General features: G+C 39.3%; 1 protein-coding gene across 3 annotated transcripts in view; it reads left to right on the top strand.

Annotated features, from left to right (window-relative positions):
• Positions 1-25,114, top strand: part of SLIT3 (slit guidance ligand 3) — a 547,006-nt gene that overhangs the window by 329,439 nt on the left and 192,453 nt on the right. For all 3 annotated transcript variants that reach the window (XM_075102153.1, XM_075102154.1, XM_075102155.1), the window contains 3 exons: positions 3,473-3,544; positions 8,745-8,908; positions 23,950-24,091. In XM_075102153.1, coding sequence (XP_074958254.1) covers positions 3,473-3,544; positions 8,745-8,908; positions 23,950-24,091 — 378 coding nt within the window. The remainder of the gene's footprint in view (positions 1-3,472; positions 3,545-8,744; positions 8,909-23,949; positions 24,092-25,114) is intronic.

The following is a 25,114-nucleotide window of genomic DNA, read 5'->3' as shown; positions in this document are numbered from 1 at the left end:
ATGGTAGGGGTTGGAAGGGACCTCTGGAGATCATCTTGTCCAACCCCCCTGCTTGAGCAGGGACACCTAGAGCAGGGGGCACAGGAACGCATCCAGGAAGGTTTTGACTGTCTCCGGGGAAGGAGACTCCACAGCCTCCCTGGGCAGCCTGTGCCACTGCTCTGTCACCCTCACAGGAAAGTAGTTTTTTCTCATGTTTAGGTGGAACTTCCTATGTTCCAGCTGGTGCCCATTGCACCCTTGCCCTATTGTTGGGCACTATTGAAAAGAGCCTAGCCCCATCATCCTGACACCCGTCCTTTAGATATTTATAGGTATTTATGAAATCCCCCCTCAGTCTTCTCTTCTCCAGGCTGAACAAACCAACCCAGGTCACTCAGCCTTTCCCCATAAGAGAGATGCTCCAGCCCCCTGATCATCTTGGTAGCTCTCTGCTGGACTTGCTCCAGCAGTTTGCTGTCCTTCTTAAACTGGGGGACCCAAAACTGCACGCAGTACTCCAAATGTGGTCTCACTGAAATCTTCCAACCATGTGCATATCTCATTTTTGTTTAACAGGCAATGGTAGAGGGTGAGTCATATTTTATACAGGAAAAAATGGTGGTACCGTTAGAAATTCTATTTGTGAGCCCTGTTTGAACTTTCTAACATGCATGTTGAAATGCAAATGGCAAATAGCAAATAAATATAGATATTGAGGGGTGGTTGTGTTGATGTATATATGTATGCACCCTACGTTCACTTTCTGAAATTGTTGCACGTGCTTGTTTTGGCTAACTGTCCGCAAGACTTTAGTTTGCATCTCTGGCTAGATAAGGTAATCAAGCAGTGGCAACCGTATGACAGCCGTTCATTTTGTACCTTATAAACTGCCACAGCAGGACATTTGTGTTGTCGTTGTGACATTAGCAGGATTTCAGAGGAAGAGCTTTTCAGCACTACAGATGTACACTGACACTTACTGTGTTCACTTCCAGTGCTGAAGCCATAGTAAGTCAGTGGCATGTGCAGACTGTGATGCACAGCTGATGAAATGACATGGCTGATAGCTGTAAGAGCTTACTTTCAGGTTTACTTGTGAAGTTGACAGTATTTCCCCTTCATCTTATTCAGTAAATTTATAATAGACTGCGTTTGAGTCTTTGCATATTGAGAAACTGAATACACAAACCTGTAATTTTATATACCCATTGATCCCAATGCTTAGCTATGTGTTTCTCGTCTAATTTTTGGCAGCATCAAGTTTCCCAGAGGATCTGGAATTAATACTATATGTTACATGATAAGCCATGATGCACTAAGGCCTACAGCTCTTATCAGCCTCGGGTGAGAACGTGTGTGACTTGGCTGACACAGATCTCTGGCAATGGATCTCACATGCAGATTCCAGATTTCCAAAACTTTGCTTTTCCTAACATAGCTCACTCTGCCTACAAATTTCAAAAGGAAGGGTAATTTTTCTCTGTTGGTGCAGTTTGCCGTCGTGGTTTGTCAGCCCCCAAGCTGGCTCCAGATAGATAATGCATCCAACTGGTACACCACTATGCTGAAATACCAGCTATGATCCTAATAACAAAGCGGTCATGTTCTGTCCTGCTGGGATGCAGTGCAGCAGCAACACAAACACTCTGCTGCCCATGTCAGAGCCTGCTCACAGGCATCTTCTGAGCACCTGCACATAGCTGTGTTATCCTGCAACCTGCTGGCTTTGCCAATATGCTTGTGTGACTTTCTGTGTACCAGAAAAACAGTCTTAATAAGGTATAGTCTGATTTAGCTTTAATCTGTTGATGTTGTAGATGGTGGTTTTGCCAAGGGATTTCTAGGCACAACTGTAAAGAAGTTTTTGAATTGGCAGATGACCAAGAGGGCTGATTAACTTTGATGAAACTCAAGAGCATTTGATTAAATGTCCTATGTAAATACATAACATTGGAACAACTAAATAGTTCAGGGAAAGGTAATGTGCCTTTAGGTTGCTTCAGCAGGTATTTTCTTCAAAACATATAGACACACAAAAGCACTGTCTTCTACCAAAGTGATCCTGTGGAGTGCTGTGCCCCTTGTAGAAAGCAGAGGTTGCTCCATGCCAAAGTGCTTTGGACACCACACATTTCAAACAGGCAGCTGCAGCCAGCAGCAGGACCGACCATGCTGGGATGTGGAGTCTTCACCAGCCTCATCAATTCTCATGACAAACTGGGGTACTGTATTTGCAGGTTTGGTGCACTTGGAGCATGGCTATTATGCCCTGTTGGAGTGCTTTCCATTTCCTGTGCCACCTTGATAAACTTTATAGCATCTAATTTGCAAGAGAGTCATTGATATAATTAGGAGCTCTGTAAATGGGAGCAGCACACTCAACTGATTATAATCGAATCAGTTCATTTTTCATAAGAAGCGCTAAGGGGGTCCCTACCGGCAACTGAGATAATTTTCTCTTTTTATGAGGAAAGGCTGAGTGACCTGGGTTGGTTTGTTCAGCCTGGAGAAGAGAAGACTGAGGGGGGATTTCATAAATACCTATAAATATCTAAAGGACGGGTGTCAGGACGATGGGGCTAGGCTCTTTTCAGTAGTGCCCAACAATAGGGCAAGGGTGCAATGGGCACCAGCTGGAACATAGGAAGTTCCACCTAAACATGAGAAAAAACTACTTTCCTGTGAGGGTGACAGAGCAGTGGCACAGGCTGCCCAAGGGAGGCTGTGGAGTCTCCTTCCCCGGAGACATTTAAAAAAACCGCCTGAATGTGTTCCTGAGCCCCCTGCTGTAGGTGTCCCTGCTCAAGCAGGGGGGTTGGACAAGATGATCTCCAGAGGTCCCTTCCAACCCCTACCATTCTGTGATTCTGTGATTCTTTAAGCTCGGCTTTGATAGAGCAGTAGAAATGCTTACATGTCTGGGTCATGACATGTTTTATTACAGTCTATTCCAATACCCATATATTTTTTTCATACGGAAACCAAAGAAAGCATATCCCTCTGTCCATGTGTTTTCAAAAGGGCAATTTGAGCTGTCCGTCCAGGTAAGCTGGCTGTGTTAACAAGCCTGTGAAAGTCAACAGCTCTCTTTTTGTGTGAGAGCGAGCCCTTTAAGTGCAAAGCTTTCATATTGCAGTGTGCGAGTTTGATGTTCCCCCACTCAAGTTACACAAGGTTTTCAAGCAAGGTGGCAGCCTAACCAAAAAGTCTGGATCTGTTCCAGTAGTCGATAGAAACTCATCTCCTGTGACGTGGTAAATAGTAACCTTCATCCATTCTTATGCAGCTGTTGGTTGCTTTGCCCTGACAATATTTTTCATGATAAGTCACAAACTGTCTGAAGTATTGGTCAGCATATCTTATTGCTCACAGCCTGGCAGATTTATTACCAAGAGTTTTAGCAGCTTGTTTCTGTAAATAGTGTGTTGGTGAAGAAATGTAAATAATTGATCGATCTATTATTCTCTTTCTCTCTTCTTATTCCTAACAGAACTCTCAACAATAACAACATCACCCGCATTCCTGTTACCAGTTTCAATCACATGCCAAAGATCAGGACTCTGTGAGTAATACCTTTGAATATAATAATTATGATAATAATAATGGTTGTAAGCCAACTCTTTGGATATTTGGATATTTCAGTCTCTTCCTGATGTGAACAATTCACCCTACTCTCTTGAGGAAGGAAGTCACTGAACAACCTGACCCTGGCCTTGTGGCTGAGCCTGTCCCACAGGGACCCCCACAGAACGGGCAGCCTCAGGCACCGCTGTGGGGATGGGGACAGCTGAGGCCAGGCTGGGACATCAGCCCGTGGGTGGGGACCAGCTCAAACAGGGCCCATGGCCAGGCAGGGTGGGCTGGGGCAGGGCTGGAGACTCACTCTGCTACGGCATCACTGGAGCAGGGGCTGAGGGCCCCAGTCCTGGGCTACAGCAGGTCTGGAGGAACCCTGGGAGCGCCTGGTGAGGCCGGGCAGGGTTGTTACAGTGGCTGGTGTCCTCACGGCCCTGACAGCAAGATCACTGGATTTACCCAGGGTTAAGATTCCGTTTTAGGTAGATTTTTGAATGTACCCAGACATAAAACTGGCATCTTTTGTTTTTCTCCCATGGGAAAATCCATAATGTGAAATGTGTTTCAGGCTGGAACATCATGAAAATTGTGAAAACTGCTCAGATGGATCAAGTTATCTGATTTTGTTAATATCCTGTGTTTAAATCCTATTTCTTCTTTTCCAAGTCAGAATACTAATTTCTGAAGCAAGAATTTTTTTAAAGAACTTGAAAAAAGCTTCTTTTCCAGATACTTTCTGAAGCAAAGTGTCACTGATTCTGAGGCGTTTTTTAGAGAAGCTTCTCTTACATCAAATCAATTTTTCTATAGCTGGGTACCATTCCACCGGACAAGCTCTGATCAACTTCTGTAGACCAAAATACAAAGACTGAAATTAGACTGTGTGCTTTTGTATAATTTAGCCACAGCCTACCAAAACCATCTTCTTGAAACAAATTATTCCTTTAAATTCCTTTAGGGAATACACAAATTCGGGAACAATAAAGTTTAAACAAAGCCTCTCTATTTTGTCCTCCAAAATCTCAAACTCAGCCAAGGTGTCTTTAGTACTAAAAGCAAAGAAAGTGAAATAGTAGCTAGCCTGAAAATTTTCTATGGCACTGAAATATTAAAATGTTTCAAGGATGCTACATATGCATGTGTAAAAATCAGATTAAATAAGTTAACAGAACTGAAGAAAAATGGCTCTTACTCATGTCAACCTATGTAAGATAACCTCTGATTTAAATTTACATTCTTCATTAAATGGTGACATTCATAGATCTTAATGCAGGTAATTAAATTGAAAATAGATGTTTGTCTTTTGGAAGAGAATAGATAGAGGTGTAGGGTTAAGGTTCCTGGAGTTTTGCCTTTTCTCATCCAGTCACAGTGGCCCAGAAAATTTGCCTGGCTTCTTCAGATTAGTCAGTCTCGTCTGTTACCAGAGCTCTGCCTTCTGCCATGCTCCTTTTAGTTTAATTTCGGAGATGGCTTTGTATATAACTCCCTGGAGAGTTACACTGACTAATCCCCCTCTGCTGTAATTAAGCAAAAAGAAAAAAAAAAAAGGGGGGGGGGGGGGGGGAAGGGAAGGAAGTCATAAATAGGATTTATAAAGGGAAGCTTTTATATTTAATTCCGAGAGCCACATTTTATAGAACATGAATGCTGACCCACTCTAAAAGGATTTGCTGGAAATTAAATTTAGGGCCTATGGCTAAAAGGGCACCTTTGCAAACTTGCATTCGTATTCATTCACCTCATGTTCTGTAAAGGTAGTTTCATCAACATCAAGTGGCATGTTTTAGTCTCCAAAGACTGCCACATAAAACGCAGTACCCTTCTTACCAGTTCAATATAGGAATTAAAAAATCCTACATAGACAGGTGGAAGTACAGTAAAATGGTTTTGTTTTCTGTATTTCTTTCCATTTCAACAGAGTCAGAAAAGTGATCAAAATAGCAATTAATATAAGATTAATACAGGAATCAAATAATCAAATAGCATTTCATAATTTCTTCTGCTGCTCCTTCATATTAATAATCCTTCTTCTACCCCAAGTCATCCTAGTGCTTTTCACAATTGATACTTTATTAGTTATTATTAATAAAACCAGTTTATTTAGCTACATATCACTCAATATTTTCTGAGTATCTTCTGTTCAGAATTTAGACTAACACTGGTTTGGTTTAACCAAATGTTGTGTAAAGGGATAGTAATACCCCAACAACTAACGTACACCTGAACACACGTAAAACCGATTAGTTTTTGTTCACCTGTGTAAAATATTTATATAAAGATATTTTCTGGGGGGAAATGTTCATATTCTCTCTAGTTTGCTGAGATTTATTTCACTTGATAACCTCTTTCTCCTGCATTAGTATACAACCTCAGTGAACAGTTTGCATGAAAGGAGAAGCTGTCTGAGGCATAATGGCTGAATAAGATCTACTATTTAATATCTTGGTTGCAAATTCAGTCCAAATGGATCATGAATGATGTTCATTACAGTTTGGTGACTACTGTTCCTTAAAAAATTATCATCAGTTTGTACACCTTCTCAAATAGCTTCACACTTGGACATGAGGGTTTTTTAGAAGCTCTTGTAGGGAATCCCTGGTCTGAATGTGACTTAAGTAAGGACAAGCCCTTTTTCCCATCCAGCTGAGGCCCAGTGCGGTGTGGATAGTCTTTTCCCTATGTGTGTCTGTTCTACACACTCATGTGATCCATTAGCAGGACATTTGGGGCTGCTTGTGCTGCAGCTGCATCTAGTGTGAGAGTTCTGTGGGTAAATAGCTTTTTCTTCATGGCTTTCAAAACAATCTGCTCATTTAAGAACAGGGAAGGAAAAGTAAAGAGTATATTCAACTTGAACATGACCTCTCAGGTGCGGAGGGGAAGAGGAAAGTGCTAGTAAGAATTGAAGCACTTGAAGAATTCTTTAAAAAATCATCTCTTCTGTGCTAACCTTTTTTATTTAACTGTCTTTTCTCTTGCTAAGTTTCATTGACCTTTTAGCCTTTATTGGAAGTGGCAGGAATTAGTTTTTATTGATCTGCTTTCCTTTGCTTGAAACAGCTTTATTTATGTTAAAGCATGTCCCGCATGGCTAATTGCTTAATGGTAAGGGTCCTGTTGTCTGCATGTGTGAGCGACTGCTGAGAAAGGTAACTGCATAATTTCTTCTACTTTTTTTTTATTTAAGGGTATACTGAAAATGTACCAAGTCACTTCAGTGCTTTTCATGTTCACAGGGAATTGGTGTATTATGCTGTGAAAAGTCTTTTTGTGGCTCTATTAATTAAAATAATTATCAAAAACATATTCTAATAGGATGCTTTGTTAAGCTTGATAAACCCTCTGAATGGTCTCCTCTCAAAAGCAAACTGTAGAATATCTGCAAAAAACTTGAACAAATGACAAGGTTGGGCTCTGCTGAGGCAGGCGAGCTGGCAAACAGGTGACAGTTCGCACTACTAAAATGGGAAAACCCAGAAACCAGCTATATGAATTTAGTGAGAAAAAAAAAACAACTTACAGAACTGGAAAACTGCCCCTTTTTGTGAAATTGTGGTTTTATTACTTCTGGCTGCCAAATCCATACAGGGGATGCAGGGAATTGCATGGGATGAGCTCCATCTCAGTTCCTGAAAGACAATGATTCTTAATAGTTGTTGACTGCTATGGTGGGAAGGGAGGATTTAAATTAATTGCTTACTCTGTAAGTTAGAACAAAGTCTTATTTGGGATGATTTCTGGCTAGATAATATTTGTTCACTTTTCTTTGCAAATGTATTTATTTGTTCTTCCAATCAACTAAAAGTCTTCCAGGCAGATTAATGGTTGATAATTACAAAATATTTTACTAGAAATCTAACTTACTGCAGTGTCAATTAAATAGCTTTATAATCCCTAAAAACAAGGTCTTCTAGCCATTATTCTAAAACAATTATGTTTTACAGCACTCCCAGGAGACTAACATCTTCCATCTCAACAGGATAAACTCTCAGTTGCAGATTTGTGGTCTTTTATTGTGACTGCCCACCCCAGACATACAAATCTGGGGACTGTCAGCCCAGGCGCCACTGCTGACCTGCACTGCTTCTGTGCAATATGAAGATCTTACAGACAGACAGTTAATTTCTTTGGTGGATGGACAAGGCTAAATCTTGTGCACACCAATTGTGTGGGTTTTTTTAAATATAATGCCTGTAATATTAGTGAATAATGCTTTCTCTAACCGTTTCTGACAGGATTTTCAATCTGGTTTATCATTTCAGCTTTGGTATAACACTGCAAATGTATGACTCATTACAAGGAATGAAATAATTAAAGTCCTGGGCTTTTGTTTTGACCTAGAGTTGGGTAGCTATTAAAATTACCCTATTTGCTCCCTGAATGCATCATCACTTTGCAGACTTCCCCCTGCAATGTGATAATGCTTCTGCAAGTCTCTAGTGCCAGGCATGAAGCTGGCTGGGAAGGGAGCTGTGTGGCTAGATCTCTCGTTAAAAGAATGGTCCTGGCATTGCTGTGTGTCATGACCCTGTCATGGTCCCCTTCTTCATCATGAGTTGAAAACTCTTGTCTAGAATCTGCATATTTGTGATAAGTTACCACAGTAAAAAGAGCATTAGTGAATTTGCACACGCAACACAGGAACGTACAAGATATCAATAACCTCTGGTGTGTGGGGTTGGTCTGTCTCTCTCTTTCCTCTGCCCCTCCTCCACTCCCACCACCTGCCCAAAAAAGAGAGAATAGGAAAGAATCACCTATTATCCTGTTTTTCAGCCTGCCTCTCATGTTTATACAAGCCATCCTTTAAACTCACTTAAAGATACCACATTCAGGCAGTTATTTCTGATACGAAATCACAGACAGTGATTACTTGGAGGAAACTTAAATTCTGCAAGTTCTTTTCTCTGTAATGGCCCACTCATGATTAACTGTAGGCAGGTAATTATTTAACTTCATTCTTCCAAGACATGATAAATAATAGAACTAATTTATATGTGGTCGTTTGTATATTATATGGCAACATAGACAGCCAAGACCTGACTCAGCTGTAACCAGTAATCTGCAATGATCCTACTTAAATTGTAGTGAAGAGCCAGACAGACTTGTACTTGATTGCTCTGGTTTGTGTCTTCTGTTAAAAAATACTGCTAACAACTTTAGGATTTTTCTGTCTTTTGCAGGCGGCTTCACTCCAACTTCCTGCACTGCGACTGCCACCTGGCTTGGCTGTCTGATTGGCTTCGGCAGAGGCGCACTATTGGGCAGTTCACCTTCTGTTTGGCACCTGTAAACCTGAGGGGTTTTCTCGTGGCAGAGGTTCAGAAGAAGGACTTTGTCTGCTCTGGTAATGGTGCCAATTATTCATTTATCTATCAGCTCATCGTTTTGTAGTGATAGTCACATAAAAACACTGAGTGGAAAATTACTATGTTGTGTTTGAATGCCATTCTGTAGCAGTCCTGTTTGTTTTTATCATTGCTAAACTATGTGGGAGTAGATCAAATTGTTAATTTTTTCAGCTTTATAAGAACTATTGGATTCCAGTTAACATTTTAGTTCTCAAATTATTTTTTTCTACTTCAGCATTGCCAATGATATCAACATAAGAAATCAATTAAGTGTGGACGATTTGGTAGTTCTCAAGGGAAGAGCTCTACAGCTGACTGGAATACGAAAGAAAGGAAATAGAAAATGCTAATCTGAGTCTGTTGATAAATGATTGGACTATAGAACATGAGGAGCAGATTTTATCCCAGGGACTGAAACAGGATTCTTAGGGAGCCAACGCATTTCGCTGTTCCACACTGATAAATGAGGCTGATGATACGTGGCCAATTCACAACCCATGTGTCTATGCGTTGGGCCTATTCATCAAATCTCTGGAACTGCACTTGGCTCTTTTGTGATAGAAATGCATTTTCTTAAAAGAAGAAGAAAAAGAAAGAAAGAAGAGAGAGAGAAAAATAGAAAAATTGGAAAAAGAAATTTCTGAATTTGGCTGAAAGGAAGAGATCTGGCAGAGGAGAGGCATGGCAGTGTGTATGCTGTGAGAAAAAAAAAAAAAAAAAAGGAAGATACCAGACACGAGTTTGGAGATAGTTTTGCAGGCCAAATGGTAAGTAACACAGGGAGCTTGTTATGAAGCCAGTGTGAGTCCTAATCTTGACAGACTCTGAGTCTTGTGGAATTGTGTTCTTCATCTCTCACAGCCTGTGAGCCCTAAAGCTTTATCCTCCTGGTACATGGTTTGACTGATGGGAATACAGTACAAGTACACATGTTAGAAATATTTTTAGGAATGCCTTTTTTCTATGTGACAAAGAAAGAGAGAAATGTTTGTGCTTAGAGGAGAGGGGTTTGATCCCCTTAACTGTATCAGGGATGGTAAATTAATGCCCAACCCTGGAGGTGTGCAGGAAATGTTATGGGCACCTGGAAAATGAAGCTGTGCACCGGTGATTTTTGTGACATGATTTTCAAGAGTGCTGAGCAGCATCTACAGAGTCATGGAGATTTGATGATGCCTAAAATATCTGATAAATTACATCAAAAGTTTAACTAGAAGAAAAGTTCAGAAATCTAACAGTCTTGGGAGAGGAAGGATAAAAGAAATGGACAAATTAATTAAGCTATCAGCAGAATTTAATTTTACCAAACAGGTAACCACAGCATTTTTTTTTTATGAAATGAAATTTCAGGTGGGGCATGATTTCAGCTATTTGGATTTATGATATAGTGAAGTGAAGGAAAAAGAGTTGTTAAATCAGAAGAAGAGTTAATAATTGCTGAATAAGAAATGTAATGTGGACAGAACTCATCTAAACAGACTTTGCAGACTATGACTTCCAAAAGACAAAAGGTTTTTAACAGTTGCCTATTGGAACAAGAACATGTAAGAGAACTCTCAAGATTGGCCTGCATTTTTTTTAAACATAAATTAACAAAAATTAAAGGAAAGAAGCTTCCAGTGAGACAGTCCATCAACTGTATCCCCTAACCCTTGTTTGGGAAATGAAATATACCAAAAAAGAAATGCATTAGAAGAGCTCATTTTAGTGGAGGATTTAGCAGAGAACTCAGCTTAGTACATGCTAGTTCAATGAAAACCTACACAGACAGCTAGTTTAAAGAGGATATAAATCTTCCCTGCTCCTTATTATACTTCTTATTCCTGATTTTACAGCATAATTTGTTCATGTTTGACTATGAAGTCAAACTAGGACAGGAGGTGAAGTAAACTGAACTTGTCCCTCTGCAAAGGAATTTTATACAATTTAACTTATATGAATCACTGTAACTAGCCTCAAGCTGGCCTTGAAAGCTGCCTTTGCAACGTAGTTATGAAGGGCTGAAATACAATGTAGTGAACTACTCTGTTTAAGTATAGGCTCAGCATTTCAAGCACTTGTGTTTTTATGGCAGTGGGAATATCATCACAGCAAAAGAAAACAGCTTTTCCTCCCCTATAAAATGGGCTTCCTCAGAGCATTCCAGTTCAAAACTTGTCCTGTTGCATGCTTCAAAGTGAAAAGAGTAGAATCAAATACTTTGAGGAAAGAAGAAAAACATCCTCAAAAAACTGACTTCTGGTTATTCTTTGAACCCTATCCAAAAATATGGGGGTTTTTATAGTTTTATGACAAATCTTCCCTTGGAAACAAATCTTGAGTGCTGAATACTGGAAGAAATGCCATAACTGGAATCCAAATTGCTTGATTCTTTCCGGACACTGTGCTACTAGTCCTGTACAGTGATGCTTATAAGCATTAGGTGCAAAGTCACTCAAGATAATGTTGCTGAAGTCAGAGATACTATGTGCAGACATACCTGTGCAAACTGAGAGTCAACCTTTCAAAAATGTTGTTCAGTTTATGCACATAGATTATAAAAGTGCTAATTCATACAGCACTTGGAGGCAAATTGTGAGCAGCAGAAAAGCTATTCCAGGTTTCACTTGTTCATGCCCATGAGCATTTGGCTCAGAACTGTAGGAAAACGTGTAGGATTAACTAGTGTGCAGTTGCCTGGGGATAGGTTTGCAAATATGTTTAATTGGATTTGTGTTACTGAGGAGGCAGGGGAAAGTTCATTAACAGAATCGAGCAGGGTTGGGACTAGATGGCCCCTCACCGTTGGGGGAAAGTGCTGAGTACTGCTGGCAGCCCTGTCACCCACCAGGGCCTTCTGGCTGGCTCCTCCAGCAAGCTGTCCCCTCCTTGTAAGAGAGCCTCTCCTCTGGAGCCACCCTGACAGAGCAGCCTTCCTGGGCCTTTGCCTTAAGGCCATCTGTTCCCAAAGAAATCTCCAAACAGACTCTTCCTCCTGCACAGCTGCTTATTGAGCTCTGGGTTGTGTTTGGTGAGACAGTCTCCTACGAGACAGTATGTTGTAGAAGGGAAAATTGTGTGGCACCAGAGGATGAGTGCCCCTGTTGACATGCTGCACATAGATAGCATGATGTATTTCTCCTTTCTCTCTACCATAGCCATGCAATTCACTGCCACATTGCCATGACAGGACAGTACACTAAGCAAAGACTTAATGTCAGTTGAAATACTACCTGCACTCTGATCCCTGGGAAATGTTTCTTTTTTATATTCCCTTAGCTAGCAGAGAAGCATCTGGGGGCGCGCTGTCTTATGCTCGGTACCTCTTAGAGGCTTGCAGTCTTTGCCTGGATCAAACCCAGCTTCCTTCCCATGTTCAGGTGTTTCACTGTTGAACTGGCTTCTCTTTCTCTAAGTCTGTCTGTCCCTTTCAAACACACACACACTCTCTCTGCCTATTTGTCTGCCTCTTGTCCTCCTCTGACCTCTGTAGGATAGTAATTTTATTTCATTTACATCGTATATGTTTTATTGTGGCTCTTTGATTTTTCATCTACCTGCTCTTTACTTATTGAAGTTGAAATTAATTTACATATTGATCAGTTATGCCAAGTCATAATGTGTTTTCTCACCGGCGTTAGTGTGGCTGTAAAGCCACACTGTAAACCCAACTGAAGCAGTGGGTTCATGAAGTTACACCATCAGCAGCACCATGGTCTTTTCAGTGCTCTGTGCAGGACCTACTGAGTAACCCCATTTGGATTTTTTTACAATGAGGAATCATTCTGTTTTTCCTAAGTACACACATGAGAAAATAAACATGCATCTGAACTGCATATCTAAGAATAAAAAAGCAGATGCATTCAGGAGCACTGTATTTCATACTGTGATGTGTAGCATACTGCAGCCACTGCTGTCCTCAGCTAGCTGCTGTCAGAACAGCTCAAATGTCATGAGTTCTCAACTTGTTGCTTGTAGAGGAGACTATCTGGTAGATAAGCAGGCAGAGACCGTGGGTTGATTCAGTGGGTGGTGGGAGGAAGTTGATTTTTCTCTGGTATAGTTGCTGCCAATTCTGAGGCAGTATGTTAAGAATTGGTATTGACTCGGAAGGTGCAGGCTGATACAGATTTGTTATACTTTTGTCCAGTAGCTTGAGGCATTTTACAGTAGACAGTGTTTACAATGGAGTATGAAGATAGGATGAGATTTTTTAGAATAGACCAGAGATTGGTATTTCTAACAGTTAATGAATTCATGCTTTTCTCATGTAAGAAGCACCAGATTCTAAAACCTGTACATTAATTTTGATCTCATTTGTCCTGTTTGTTGTGTGATATGAAATTTAGCACAGTTCAGGTGTAAAATATGTGATTTTTAATTACTCTCCTAAGATTTCTAAGTTTTCTTTAATAATGAAACAAGCATTGTAGAGAAGGAAACTGGATACATACATCATTCTCTTCTTAATTAGAAACCATTTTCTCTGCTTCTTAATCCTTAGTTCCCATTCAGAGGGTCTACAAGAACCTGAAGAAAATCAAGATGCATAATTTGGATTAAATACCTTAAAATTCAGTTTGAAATTGATGCAAGAGAGAAATCATTACCAGAACCAAGTGTCTAGTGATTTCTGGCTAAATAAACTGATACTGATTTTAAGAAAGTAGTGGGTTGAACCAAATCTTGGTTGAAGATCTAGAATTTCTGATTCATATTGTGAGACTGCAGCTGAAGTACAATAAAGAAAAAAATATGTTAGCTTCCTGCTGCTTAATGCAGACTGGAAGCCCTAATGAGGAAGCAGATTTATTTGTTTGGGTGAGGTCAAACAGTCTTATAACATAGCCGTTACTCTCTGGCCCGGACCACAAAACTCAGTAGATTGTCCTGCTCCATTTTTCTCCTAATAATTTCATAGCATATTTTTGAGGAGACAACCAACGATGAGTAGCTAATAAAATAGCACTCCTCAAGCTTAGTATCTTAATGAGAACTTTCAGAAGATGCCAAAGGAAAAGTGTATGGGAAGAGGAACTCCCCCCCATCTGCTCCTATGTAAAAGACTGTGCAATAGTATATCTGCGTAACTAGAAGCAGGTCTGCTGCTTTCAACATGGGACATGGAGGTACTGCCAGCATGGAATATTGCTGCTCCCTGGAAACTGAAAAGGGGGGAGGACTATTTGCTAATGATGCAGATTTTGCTAGTGCTGGGCAGTTGCAATTGCTCCTGAGGGAGCAGAGTGGTTTCTCTCCACGCAGTCCATCCCAGTTCATGCAGAAAAGGGCTGCTAATGGCCCTTAGTTTTACTGGTCACAGGAAGTTGGATAAACAAAGTGGGAGGAGGAGGCCTTTTTCTCTGTGTGTGCGTGTGAATGGTCAATTCCTGCCATGCAGGACATCCTCATTGCACCATCTGTTTTATTACTCCTATGAGTGAGCTTAACCGTTTCATCTTACTTTGACCTCTTTCCAAGACAGTCACCTGTGAGTCATATTAGACAAATAACATCTTTTTTTCCTCACTGTTAAGTTGGTTCATGTTTTTTTGTGACCATCAACAGACCCAGTAAGTGCTCTTACAATGGAGTCCATGCAGGACTTTTAGCCTTGTATGACTTTTAAAGCCTTTTGGTAAAAATTGTATTTTAAATTTGGTTTTAGAAACTTTTTGTGGAACTCTGATAGAATTTTTACCTCCTGTTGTAATTTGCTACCACAAACTAACATTGATATCTAGTCTAAAGAAACATTTCACAAAATCACAGAATCACAGAATGGCAGGGGTTGGAAGGGACCTCTGGAGATCATCTTGTCCAACCCCCCGCTTGAGCAGGCACACCCAGAACAGGGGGCACAGGAACACATCCAGGTGGGCTTTGAATGTCTCCAGGGAAGGAGACACCACAACCTCCCTGGGCAGCCTGTGCCACTGCTCTGTCACCCTCGCAGGAAAGAAGTTTTTTCTCGTGTTTAGGTGGAACTTCCTATGTTCCAACTGGTGCCCATTGCCCCTTCAGGACTGTGCATTTGTTAGTTGCTCCTCAAATGAAATCCTATAGGAGGTTTGGAGCGATACTAAATGCTATTTATCAATTTGTTTGTTTGTTTCCAATAAGCTTATTACAAATTTAAATTTGCTCTAGCACTAACAGTTATGTTGTTTCATGCTGTAAGAATTAGCTTTTTGAATTGCTTCATATGTAAGATGCCGCATATGGTGTTTTTTATTTGGGGAGACCATCTTGCAAATCTGAGGGATAACTATGTATTTATTTAAGTCACTTAATATTTCTTTGAAGAAGAAAGCTGAAAATTTGCTTTAAATTACAGCAAATTTAGTTTTACTGTCCAAAATTTATGTCTTACCTTCTTAGTATAATTACCTCTGTTCTGGAATTCTCTTTTCCCCAAAGTAGTAAGTGTAGCTCTTTAATAATGCTTATTTAATGATGGTGGGTTGGGGTATAATTATTCAGCCACTGAGCTTTTGAACTACTGCTGTAAGAAAAATAATGTGATTAGCTTTTATGTTAACATCCAAAACCAGTGTCTTGTTTTGTGACTAGTATGTTGGTAGTATTTTGGTATACAATGGGAATGCGTCAGGGTGGTCTGTCCTGCCACAGGTCAGTACCACAGCCTTGTTCTGAGCTGGTTCACAGAGAGCAGCGGTGTTAAATATAAAGGAACAGGGTTGACTTTGAGTATGTGGCCAAACCTTTGTATGAAATCTGTAGACTTTTTCTGTTTGATACGTGTATGTAATTGGCAACACGTTTATGGATACTCAGTTAATCAGAGTCATTAAAAACAGCATACAGCTGCTTATTAAGTGACTGCAGAATTCCATAAATAAATGGGTGGCAAATACAAAGTTGCATACAGTCAGTATCAGGTTCATGTAAATTTCTGGTTTATTGACAATGAAATTTAGTGATGTTATATAGTTGCATTAAAACTGTGGTGGGCGGACCGTGGCCAGCTGCCAGACGCCCACCTCTCACTCTCCCTCCTCAGCAAGACTGGGGAGAAAACAAGATCTTCTCCAGCACCTCCACCCCCCTCCTTATTCTCTGCTGCTTGCAGGGCTGTTTTTTACTCACTCTTTTTACTGCCTGGCACTGTTTTGTCCTTTCTCAAGGACGCTTTCACAGAGGCACCACCGGCTTGGTTGGCAGGCTCAGCTGTGCCCGGCAGTGGGAGTGCTGCGGAGCCGGTTGGAACCGACCATGCCCGGCACGGGGCAGCCCAGGCCTCTCCTCACAGAGGCTCTGCAGGCCCGCTGCCAGCGCCTGGGCACGGGCACCCCATACCACCAAAACCGAATTAATTGAAACAATCCCTTGTAATTGCAGGTAAACGTGTTTAGGTCAGAAGATCCCTAAGAATTTTATTCTACAAATTCCAGATACCATAAAGAGCTTGAATGTACCAGAGGTCTTTTGCAAAAGACCAAAGGCAGCAACCTCAGCCTGTCCCTGGAAGAAGGCAAGAAAGGTCACTATTGCCCTGCATTCCCTAGTGTGTGCCAAATGCCAAAGCATTTGGTCCAAGGAATTCTGAGGTGGCTCTGGGAAGGAGACGATGCCTCACTCTTCAGTCCATGCCCACTCATCTGGAAAAGAGTGTTTCCTCACTCCAGATCTGGCCATTGGGTGAGCTTGAGACCAGCCTGGATGCCTCAGGTGTCATTTTCAGGAGAAATGGCACATTCTGCCCGACATCCTCTGAATAGTTGTGTCAATCTGTAATGCTTCTGATTGAAGTGAATCCCATCTTCCTCCTCTTCCTGAAGAGATCAGCTTTTGTGCCGGGGCAGGGAAAGTACTATGTTAGCTGCAGCAGGATGTGGGGAGGCGGGGGCAGAAGCAAAGGCAAACGTGCAATCAAACAAAATCGAGTCAGGTTTAAAATTCCATTTCAAATACTGGCAATCAAACCACAGGGACTCAAAGCATGATCTTAAACTATTCCTATCCCTTCCATAACTTTATCAAACTTCATCATGAAATAGTTCTGGTTCTTAAATGGATAACCTCTTTAGAAGACTATTCCAGAACTGTACTCCCTTCATAGGCTTACAGTTGATCATGACCATTATCTATCATTTAACATTCTACAGGAGGTATACTTTCACTTAAATAATTTCTCTTCCTCTTCATTTCTATGTTTGAATATATTTATAAGTTCACTGTATTATTTCTGGACCTATTTTTAAATGTCACTTCATATGCACCTTCCAGACTGCTGATACTGTGCTGAAGTTGTGGAATTGGCTTTAATGAGATTGTGGTGCATAGAAGCCATTTGAATTGCAGAAGCACTACATCTTTTAAGACATTCTAGTAGCATTTTTTGTTGTTTTTAGCCTGTTTTGGAAAAGCAAATAGTATACAAAGCCAGTGAACCAAACACACGGCAACAGCCTTCCTTGTGGTGCAATAGTCAGAAAGTTAAGTTCTGGCTGCTTTTAGGAGAAAATGGCTGTGTTGACAAGGCTGGTAAAAGATATTCAAAGAAAGGCTTGGAGTGGGCGCAAGGCATAGGAGATGTTCAAACTCTAGCTTTTCAATTTCTCCTCTGGAAGACTTAAATCGAAGAGATTTCCATGAGAGAAAAACAACTTTGTCATAATTTTGAAAGGACTTAAGTTGTCTGACAGATTCTCTTTCATTAATCCCTGAGAAGAACAAATCTACCTCTTAAACCTCAGTTGTTACAGGTGAGCCTCTTCTTTGTTCTTCTTTCTTCTATTTTGTTTGGAAGTATTCCGTCCAATTTTTGTGCTATTATTATTAATTAAATAATTGCAATATTAGTGCTTTTAGGATAAGACATTCTGAAGTGAGGCCTGACATTCAGTGGTGTTACTTTACTGATATATTTTGAAACATGTAAAGTAGGTTTTTGAGGAATAAAGTAGGCTTCGTTCATTACACTATCCCTTCCTTTCACCAGAGTTGGATATTTCCTTTTTTATTCGTCAATACTTGTTTGTAAACCAATTGGTGTTGACTTTGCCTACAGAACAGATGTGCTCATGTGCCATGAATTTTCAACAGATAAATATACTGTTCAGGAATGTTCAGCAAAACAGTGAACTTGAATCAAATAATGAATATTCATGGCTAGCAAATTTTTGCATGCCATGAACTTCATGGTATTAATACCATCAATCAGGGGCTCAAGTCACCAATCATAAATACTTAATGCTGTGCTCAGCGAAAAGCTGTTGAACAACCATAGATGGAAATATTTGCATAAACCATTTGCTACACAATCCTGTAGAATAAACACATTTGTACAATTTTTCCCCATTAGTGGAATATTTGCCCTCAGTAAGGAATGTTAACTTTTTAGATAGTCAGTTGTGATTGACTTGCCCGCCGTATGTCTCTGCAGGACTATGCATGCTCGAAGTGTATTTTAATACTGGGGTGCAAACACCTATCAGGAGCAATATATTTGCTTTAGGCGTCTTTTTGAGTTTGTATTACTGGGAGCTGAGTGACAACTATAGCTCATGTAATTGATTTCAGATGTCCCAGCATTGTAAGAAGTTCCAGTGGGTTACTTAATTGAACCACAAAAGGTCATAATCCATCCACAGATCTGCAATACTTGTTGTGTTTTGTTTATTGATCAAAAATTTCATGTCTGCTACACTAAAAATGATTTAAAGTCGCCATGGATTTTTAGCCGGTAAATCCTGTCAGATTTATCTTAAAATCCAATAATATTTTTTACAAATAACTAACATTTTGCTGGTGGAAAAGAACTGCTGCAAAGGCAATTGCATAGGTGAGGAGGTGATAAAGCGCACCACTTAGTGTGCTGTAATTGGGTGTCAGTGCAAATGAGATTATTCAGTGTATTTAGTCATTGCAAAATTTATTTTAAATGCCTATGACATTTAAACTGTTAATTTATACACCATAACCATTCTATTCTAATTGTAATATCAGTCTATTTGCTGCTCTTAAAAGGCTAGAGGCCAATGAGATGCTTATTTGGAAAAAGCACTTCATTTCTCTATAAACTGCTGGGTCCTAACTCTCTCCCCTGCCTCTTTTCTCCCCTAACCCATTGTCTGAGACTGTAAAATGAAGTTGATGCAGGCTAATGGCATGCCAGATACTAACTACCATAATAATTGAGGCTGTCATTCCATTACATCAGGCACAAAAAGCATAGTAATTTTTGTTAATCATGTTCCTATCCTAGCTTCCACATTTTGTTAGTGTGGGGATTTTTCTAGCAAAATGTATAATTGAGTTGATGATTTTTATCTCTTAGAGAAAAACATAATTAACATGGTGAACTAGTGCTGCTGAATAATGGAAAAAATCTGAAACGGCAACATGACAGATAAGTAAGAAGAACTTTGGAAGGGAAATAATGTAAATGCAGCTGGCTTGTGTATGGACATTTCCTTTTGTTGCATCCACGCCATAAAGAGTTTACTGCACTTGTGAAGGACACAAAGAGGAATCCTGAAATATTTTTGCTTTTTCTGTGTCTTTTCTTTTGAAGAAGTATTGGCAGCAACAGGAAGGTACATTTTTAGATTTCAAATACCCTTTAGAGGCTGTATTGCCTTAGGGCCCTTGATCTATCTGTATGCTTATACTCTGTACACCTATGGAACTCATACCCAAATTCTAATTTTAAAAACTTTAAATTTCATAGTCTACTTAGATTTGTTTTCTTGACCAGTCCTTTCTGTACCAGCACTCCACAACTATACAAACATTAAACTGATTAAACTCTCTTGGATTTTTTGTGCTTTAATTCTATAGATCTGCTATGGAGCTAACAATAGATCCTCATTTAATTGAAGCAGTTAAATCCAAATCAGATATGAAATTCTTTTGGAGCATTATTCAAGAAAACTTTCCCTTAACAGATGACTGTTTGTGTAAGAGCTGATGGAATATGTGCTGATGCCTGTTGAGTGTGCATGTGTAATACAGTATTTTGTTCTTTACAAAGAAAAAACATAAGCAAAAGCATTTGATAATAAGGATAGCAATTTATGCACAAAATCTTTTTATTTCTTTAAAGTTTTCAGAACTCTACAGTCCAGATCTACTTTTGCTCATGAAGAAGAAAGAAATTCACCAAATATAAGGGGCTCTATTCAGCATGGAATCAAAAGTATTTTTACTCTAAGCACAAAATGTCAGTCAAAAGTGGAAGGACTAGCAGACATTTTGGGGCACTCAGAGAATTCAAGCTTATAATGAGAAATTAAGTTTTAAAAAATACTAATTTTTTCCATCTTATTTTAAGGAAAATGAGAAAACTGATCACTCATTATATGAGGAAAATAAAGAGTCCACACAAAGGCAGCCTCTTTGCTTTTTACTTTACTTTCTTTCAGCATAAGCTGTTATTTTTTCATCCATTTTGGTTGCATCTGTGCTGAGAATAAAGACATTGCATTGCTTTCTCTCTCTATTTTGACATCATGTGCCTCCCTGGTTAGCTAATTGTTTGTTTTACTCTTAGGCATAGATCAAAACCCTGTTCACATAAAAATTCCTCTTTCATAATGGAAAATCACAGGTACATTTTTTTCGGTCCAAATTCAGGGTAAATAAAAGGACTCCTATTGGCTTTGGTCAGCTATATATCAGGTGTTTGTTTGGAGAGGATCTGAAAGGCTTAGTGGCCAGCAGAAATAATGGTCTGATTTGCCATTTGGCCTTTCCATTCAAAAAGTTGCTGGAAAGTTCCATGATATTTAACTGTAGTATGATATTAATTATCACCTTGCTACTGTTGCTAGCTGCTTTTTGTGCAAGTAGGACTGGTGTTTCTGTCTTTTCTCTCTGTTTTCAGAGCACTTTATATAATAACCTCCTTTCAAACCATTCCTTTAGTGTAAGCGCTCTGCAATACTGCGTCACACAAAACGTGGAGGCAATGAGCTGAATTCCACTGAATCTTCTGCTGTTGATTTAGGTGCAGCAGTATCAGGAACATACTCTTAAAGCTCCAACTGGCAATATGTCAGGTTTTTTGATGTTATGCCCTAATGAAAAGGGAGTGTATTACTGCTTCTCTAACCCACAGTGAGATGTTGTAGTGTTATAACTGTGCAAAATGCATTTTTCCCTTGCTACAAAGCCTCTTCAGAAAGCACATCAGATGTGTGATGATAAAGGGTGTGCGGAAGATTTGACCTTCCTGCCAACTTTATTCTTGCCTCCTGGAGAGCAAAGATTGCTCTGAAGTGTTTCTTCCCAGTTTGATAATTTCTCCCTATCCCTACAAACTTACAATAGCTCATTTGCACTTCCCTCATTAGTCATTTTGGTTTGGGTGTTGCACCACAAGGTAGGTAGACAAAGGCAAAATGTAAAACATATGTGATCAGGTTGTAAGAACAAACCTCTTGTTCATAGGCAAGCATACCAGAGGCCTGTGTGCATTTTGAGGCAATATAAACTACGTTTGGAAGTATTGACAGTTAAAATCTTAGAGAAACTGTAGACTCCATGAAAGGCAGAGCTGGCAGTGCTGTTGGTGATATGCAGCAGAGCTCCATTAATTTTGAAGGAATTCTATTAATTCGCAATGGTGGTATGTCTGCCCTGCATTTCTGTAGCCAGAAGACAGACCCAAGAGAGCTGCTTGTCTTGCCTGTTACACATGTACATGTTTTACTAGCGAAGATTTTTTTTTTTTAGCTCAAATAGCTGCAACTTAAATACTGTATTACACACATGGTCACATATCTAGACAATATTAAGACAATGTGTAGTAAAATTTTGAAAGTGGAACAAGCCAAAGTTCAGGTTGCCTGATAAATATTAATTGGATTCCTTGAGCCATATGCATTAGGATTTAGCTTTTAATTACATTGTTGAATTATTTTTTTTACAGTAGGTTTTTGCCCGGTTGATTCTGTAGGGTAAAGCTTCTCTACTACTGAAACCAGCTCTGTGTTGAGATAAAAGGCTGTTGCTGGTAGACTCTTTTATCTGCAACTGTAAGAGAAGGTAGAAAGTGGACTGTAAATGAGACAGCATATTTTAGCAAAGAGGAAGGATCATTAGGATCATCTCATGATGAAAGAAGCTGCCCACTCTCATAAAGAATGACTTTGACTCCTACCTATGCCACAAATATGCTGAGAGATCCATTTTTTTCAAGATGGTCACTACCTCTGAAAATCTAATTTCTGGATGCGTGAATTGGAGTTCTGAGATCTGGTCTGTCAAGATACAGTCATTCACAGCTCTCATTAGCATCAATGGAAGCTATATTTAAAACACATACAGTGCTATGAAACCCACATTTTTCTCCTGCTGTCCTGACAGAAAGTCAGGTGATGACCCAATTTAAAAAAAAAATCAAACACAATAATTTGGCAAATTTCATAGCCCATTGAAATGGTGATCTTATCCTGAAACTCAACAGTATATTTTAACATAAGGCAGTTCTGTCATCCCTGGCTACAAAATAATAATTAAAAGAGATGACCACTTGCTTGAACTAAGGCAAATTCAGACAAACAGAAAAGAATTCATATCAGAATTCAACACCTTTCTAACTGAAGGCATGATTTTGCTTTAATTGTCTTTTGCTTTCCAAGAGGGCTCCCTCTGCAAGTGCAAAGTCACACTGTAGAAGTTTTCAGCTGACATCTTTTCAAACTGTATCTGTCTTTCAAAATAATGATACTTAGAGATGCCACTGAATGTCTTTCTGACATTAACTTTTCATTGCTGTTTACAAGTGTTTGAAATAGGATCTTATGTAGGCTTGCTGTACGAATTGACGTTGTTGTGCGTAGTTAAGGGCTGAACCAGAGGGTATATAGGCATAAATCAAGAGAGAAAATTTATAAGAATGTTGCATTGTTATAAAATTTTAGTTGTCATAACGATATTGAATTGCAAATTGATGCAAACAAACATTTTTGGACTTTCTGTCACCTAGAGTTATAATTTATGAAAGTATTAACCATGGGTCTTTTCCAAGACAAACCCCAGGAATGTACTTGTGGTTTGACAATTATAATGTTTTAATTTTTCCAACCAAAAGACCAAATATGTTTTGTGATTATAATCCACTATAATCTAGAAATATACCAGTTTTTCCTGTTTGTGTTACGAGTTTGGCACTTCTCAACACAAGCCTTCACATTCAGCCCTCTGTGTCTCGTCAGAAAGATACTTGAGGTTTCTTGCGTCATGTACTTTGGAAATATGACTCACCATGAAGAAGTCAATAAGTGCCACATCTTGATAACCTCAATTAGTGCAGCAAAATCGTTTTATCTGTGTCTAAGTGTATGTATATATCAACATTTTAAACATAGGAATCATAACCATTTGAGTAAAACTGACATAATTCTTATAGTTTAAAAAAAAATTAATGACACAAATCTGAATGGAATGGATTGACTAGAATATATATAGAGCAACGTCCTCATGCTAAACCTTTGCTCTGTGAGTAGCTTCTTGTCTTTCAGTGGAATTATTAGATTAAGCAAGAATCTGAAGGTTTGAACTCAACATTTTTCTAAATGCTTTTTGTGTTTCCATTAACTGCATTGTCTAACCTTGAAAAAACTAGCTTTATATTTCCAGTCTTTATGCTGTAACACATTACCTCATTTCAAAAACATAAGTCATCATTGACGACAGTCTTCTCTCAGTATGTAAAAATACTCGAGGAGTGTTTGTAAAATGGAACCTTCTAGGCGAAGATAACTTTTGGAAATACTACTTGATCTTGAGGCTTATTTTTTAAATTTTTGAATAAACTGATACGGCTGAACATGGAGGGGACCAAAGAAGTGTTCATGAGGGAAAGAGATTGATAGAGTGGAGACTGAGGAAGAATAAGAACACAGTAATCTTTTACACGTTTTTCTCTGCAGTTGATTTGTAGCACATTATATTCACTGAATCCAAATAAATTATTACTTAATATAGTAAAAGGATCTGGAAAACTCAGAGGCTGATGTATTTTGTTGTTAAAATCTCAGGCAATCATTTTTCAAAACTGATGTTTAATATTTTCATTATGTCTCAGGTTCCCAGTCTGAACCTCAGTCATGCAGTGCCAGTTCCATCACTTGCCCATCTGCCTGCACCTGCAGCAACAATGTAGTGGATTGTCGAGGAAGGGGCTTAACAGAAATTCCAGCTAATCTACCAGAGGACATTTGGGAAATGTAAGTGCCAATATAACACACCATTCTTTTCCACATCTCTCCATTTTCAGCCCATGTCATAGCCTCCTGTGTGGAAGAAAGGCACATGTTTTGAAAACTGTTCTGAGCAGGTATCAGGTATATTGTAGTTGTCCTCTTTGCTTTCATTCTTTTGATCTAAGGGCTCAAACCATTCTTTAATGTAAATTAAGATACTGTTTGAAGTTGCCCTACCCCAAAGCAAGATAAAGTTCTTGGCCTATTATGTTCAAATTGTGTCTGCATCTCACAAATCTGGGATTACAGTTCTATAGTCAGGAAAAGGAAATACACAAATACACAGTCCTTTTTTTTTAAATTGAATTGTTTTATTTTTAGTTGGTGAATTCCCCAAGAGATGGAGGGATTTCTTGGCAGGATGCATTTGTAAAGAAGTATGACATCAGAATACATTGTCCCTGCTGATTTTACCTTCTATTTCTTGTCTCCTACATTTTGTTATTCACAGTTCTTTAATGCTTTTGTGACTTTTTTGTGTTGTGAAATCAGATGCTGGTTTTACAGACTTGTTTGTCTTTACTACTTTAGGATTTGCAATCATCTATTTTTGTGTCCATACTTCATAATACTGTGGTCCTGAAATACTGTTACATTAAGCCGAGTTGCTTGTGGTTAGTCCACAGGGAATGTGGATCAATTCTTTTCCTATTTAGGTGCTTGTCGTACAGAGGTTACTGACATCCAACCAGCTTTTACAATCTACATAGTATGGATTCAAATATTTGTATATTCACTGAACTCGTTCAGCTTCTCGTTGCTGTAGAACTACTGCTACATAGCAAAATTCCTTAGGATAAAGCATAAGTTGAATTGCTCATAAGTAGCCTGGCCCACTATGATACACCAGGAATGTGACAGTTACGGCCAATGAAGATGACATGCTATATTGTTTGCTAGTGACCTGCTCTACACCACCACTCCTCTAAGTCACTTTATCAGTTGCTTTTATAATTTAAGATTCACCTCAAAGTTGTTTGGATTGCT

The sequence above is a fragment of the Phalacrocorax aristotelis genome, chromosome 8 (assembly GCF_949628215.1).
Source record: "Phalacrocorax aristotelis chromosome 8, bGulAri2.1, whole genome shotgun sequence".
NCBI lineage: Eukaryota > Metazoa > Chordata > Aves > Suliformes > Phalacrocoracidae > Phalacrocorax > Phalacrocorax aristotelis.
This window is presented reverse-complemented; position numbering and strand designations above follow the sequence as displayed.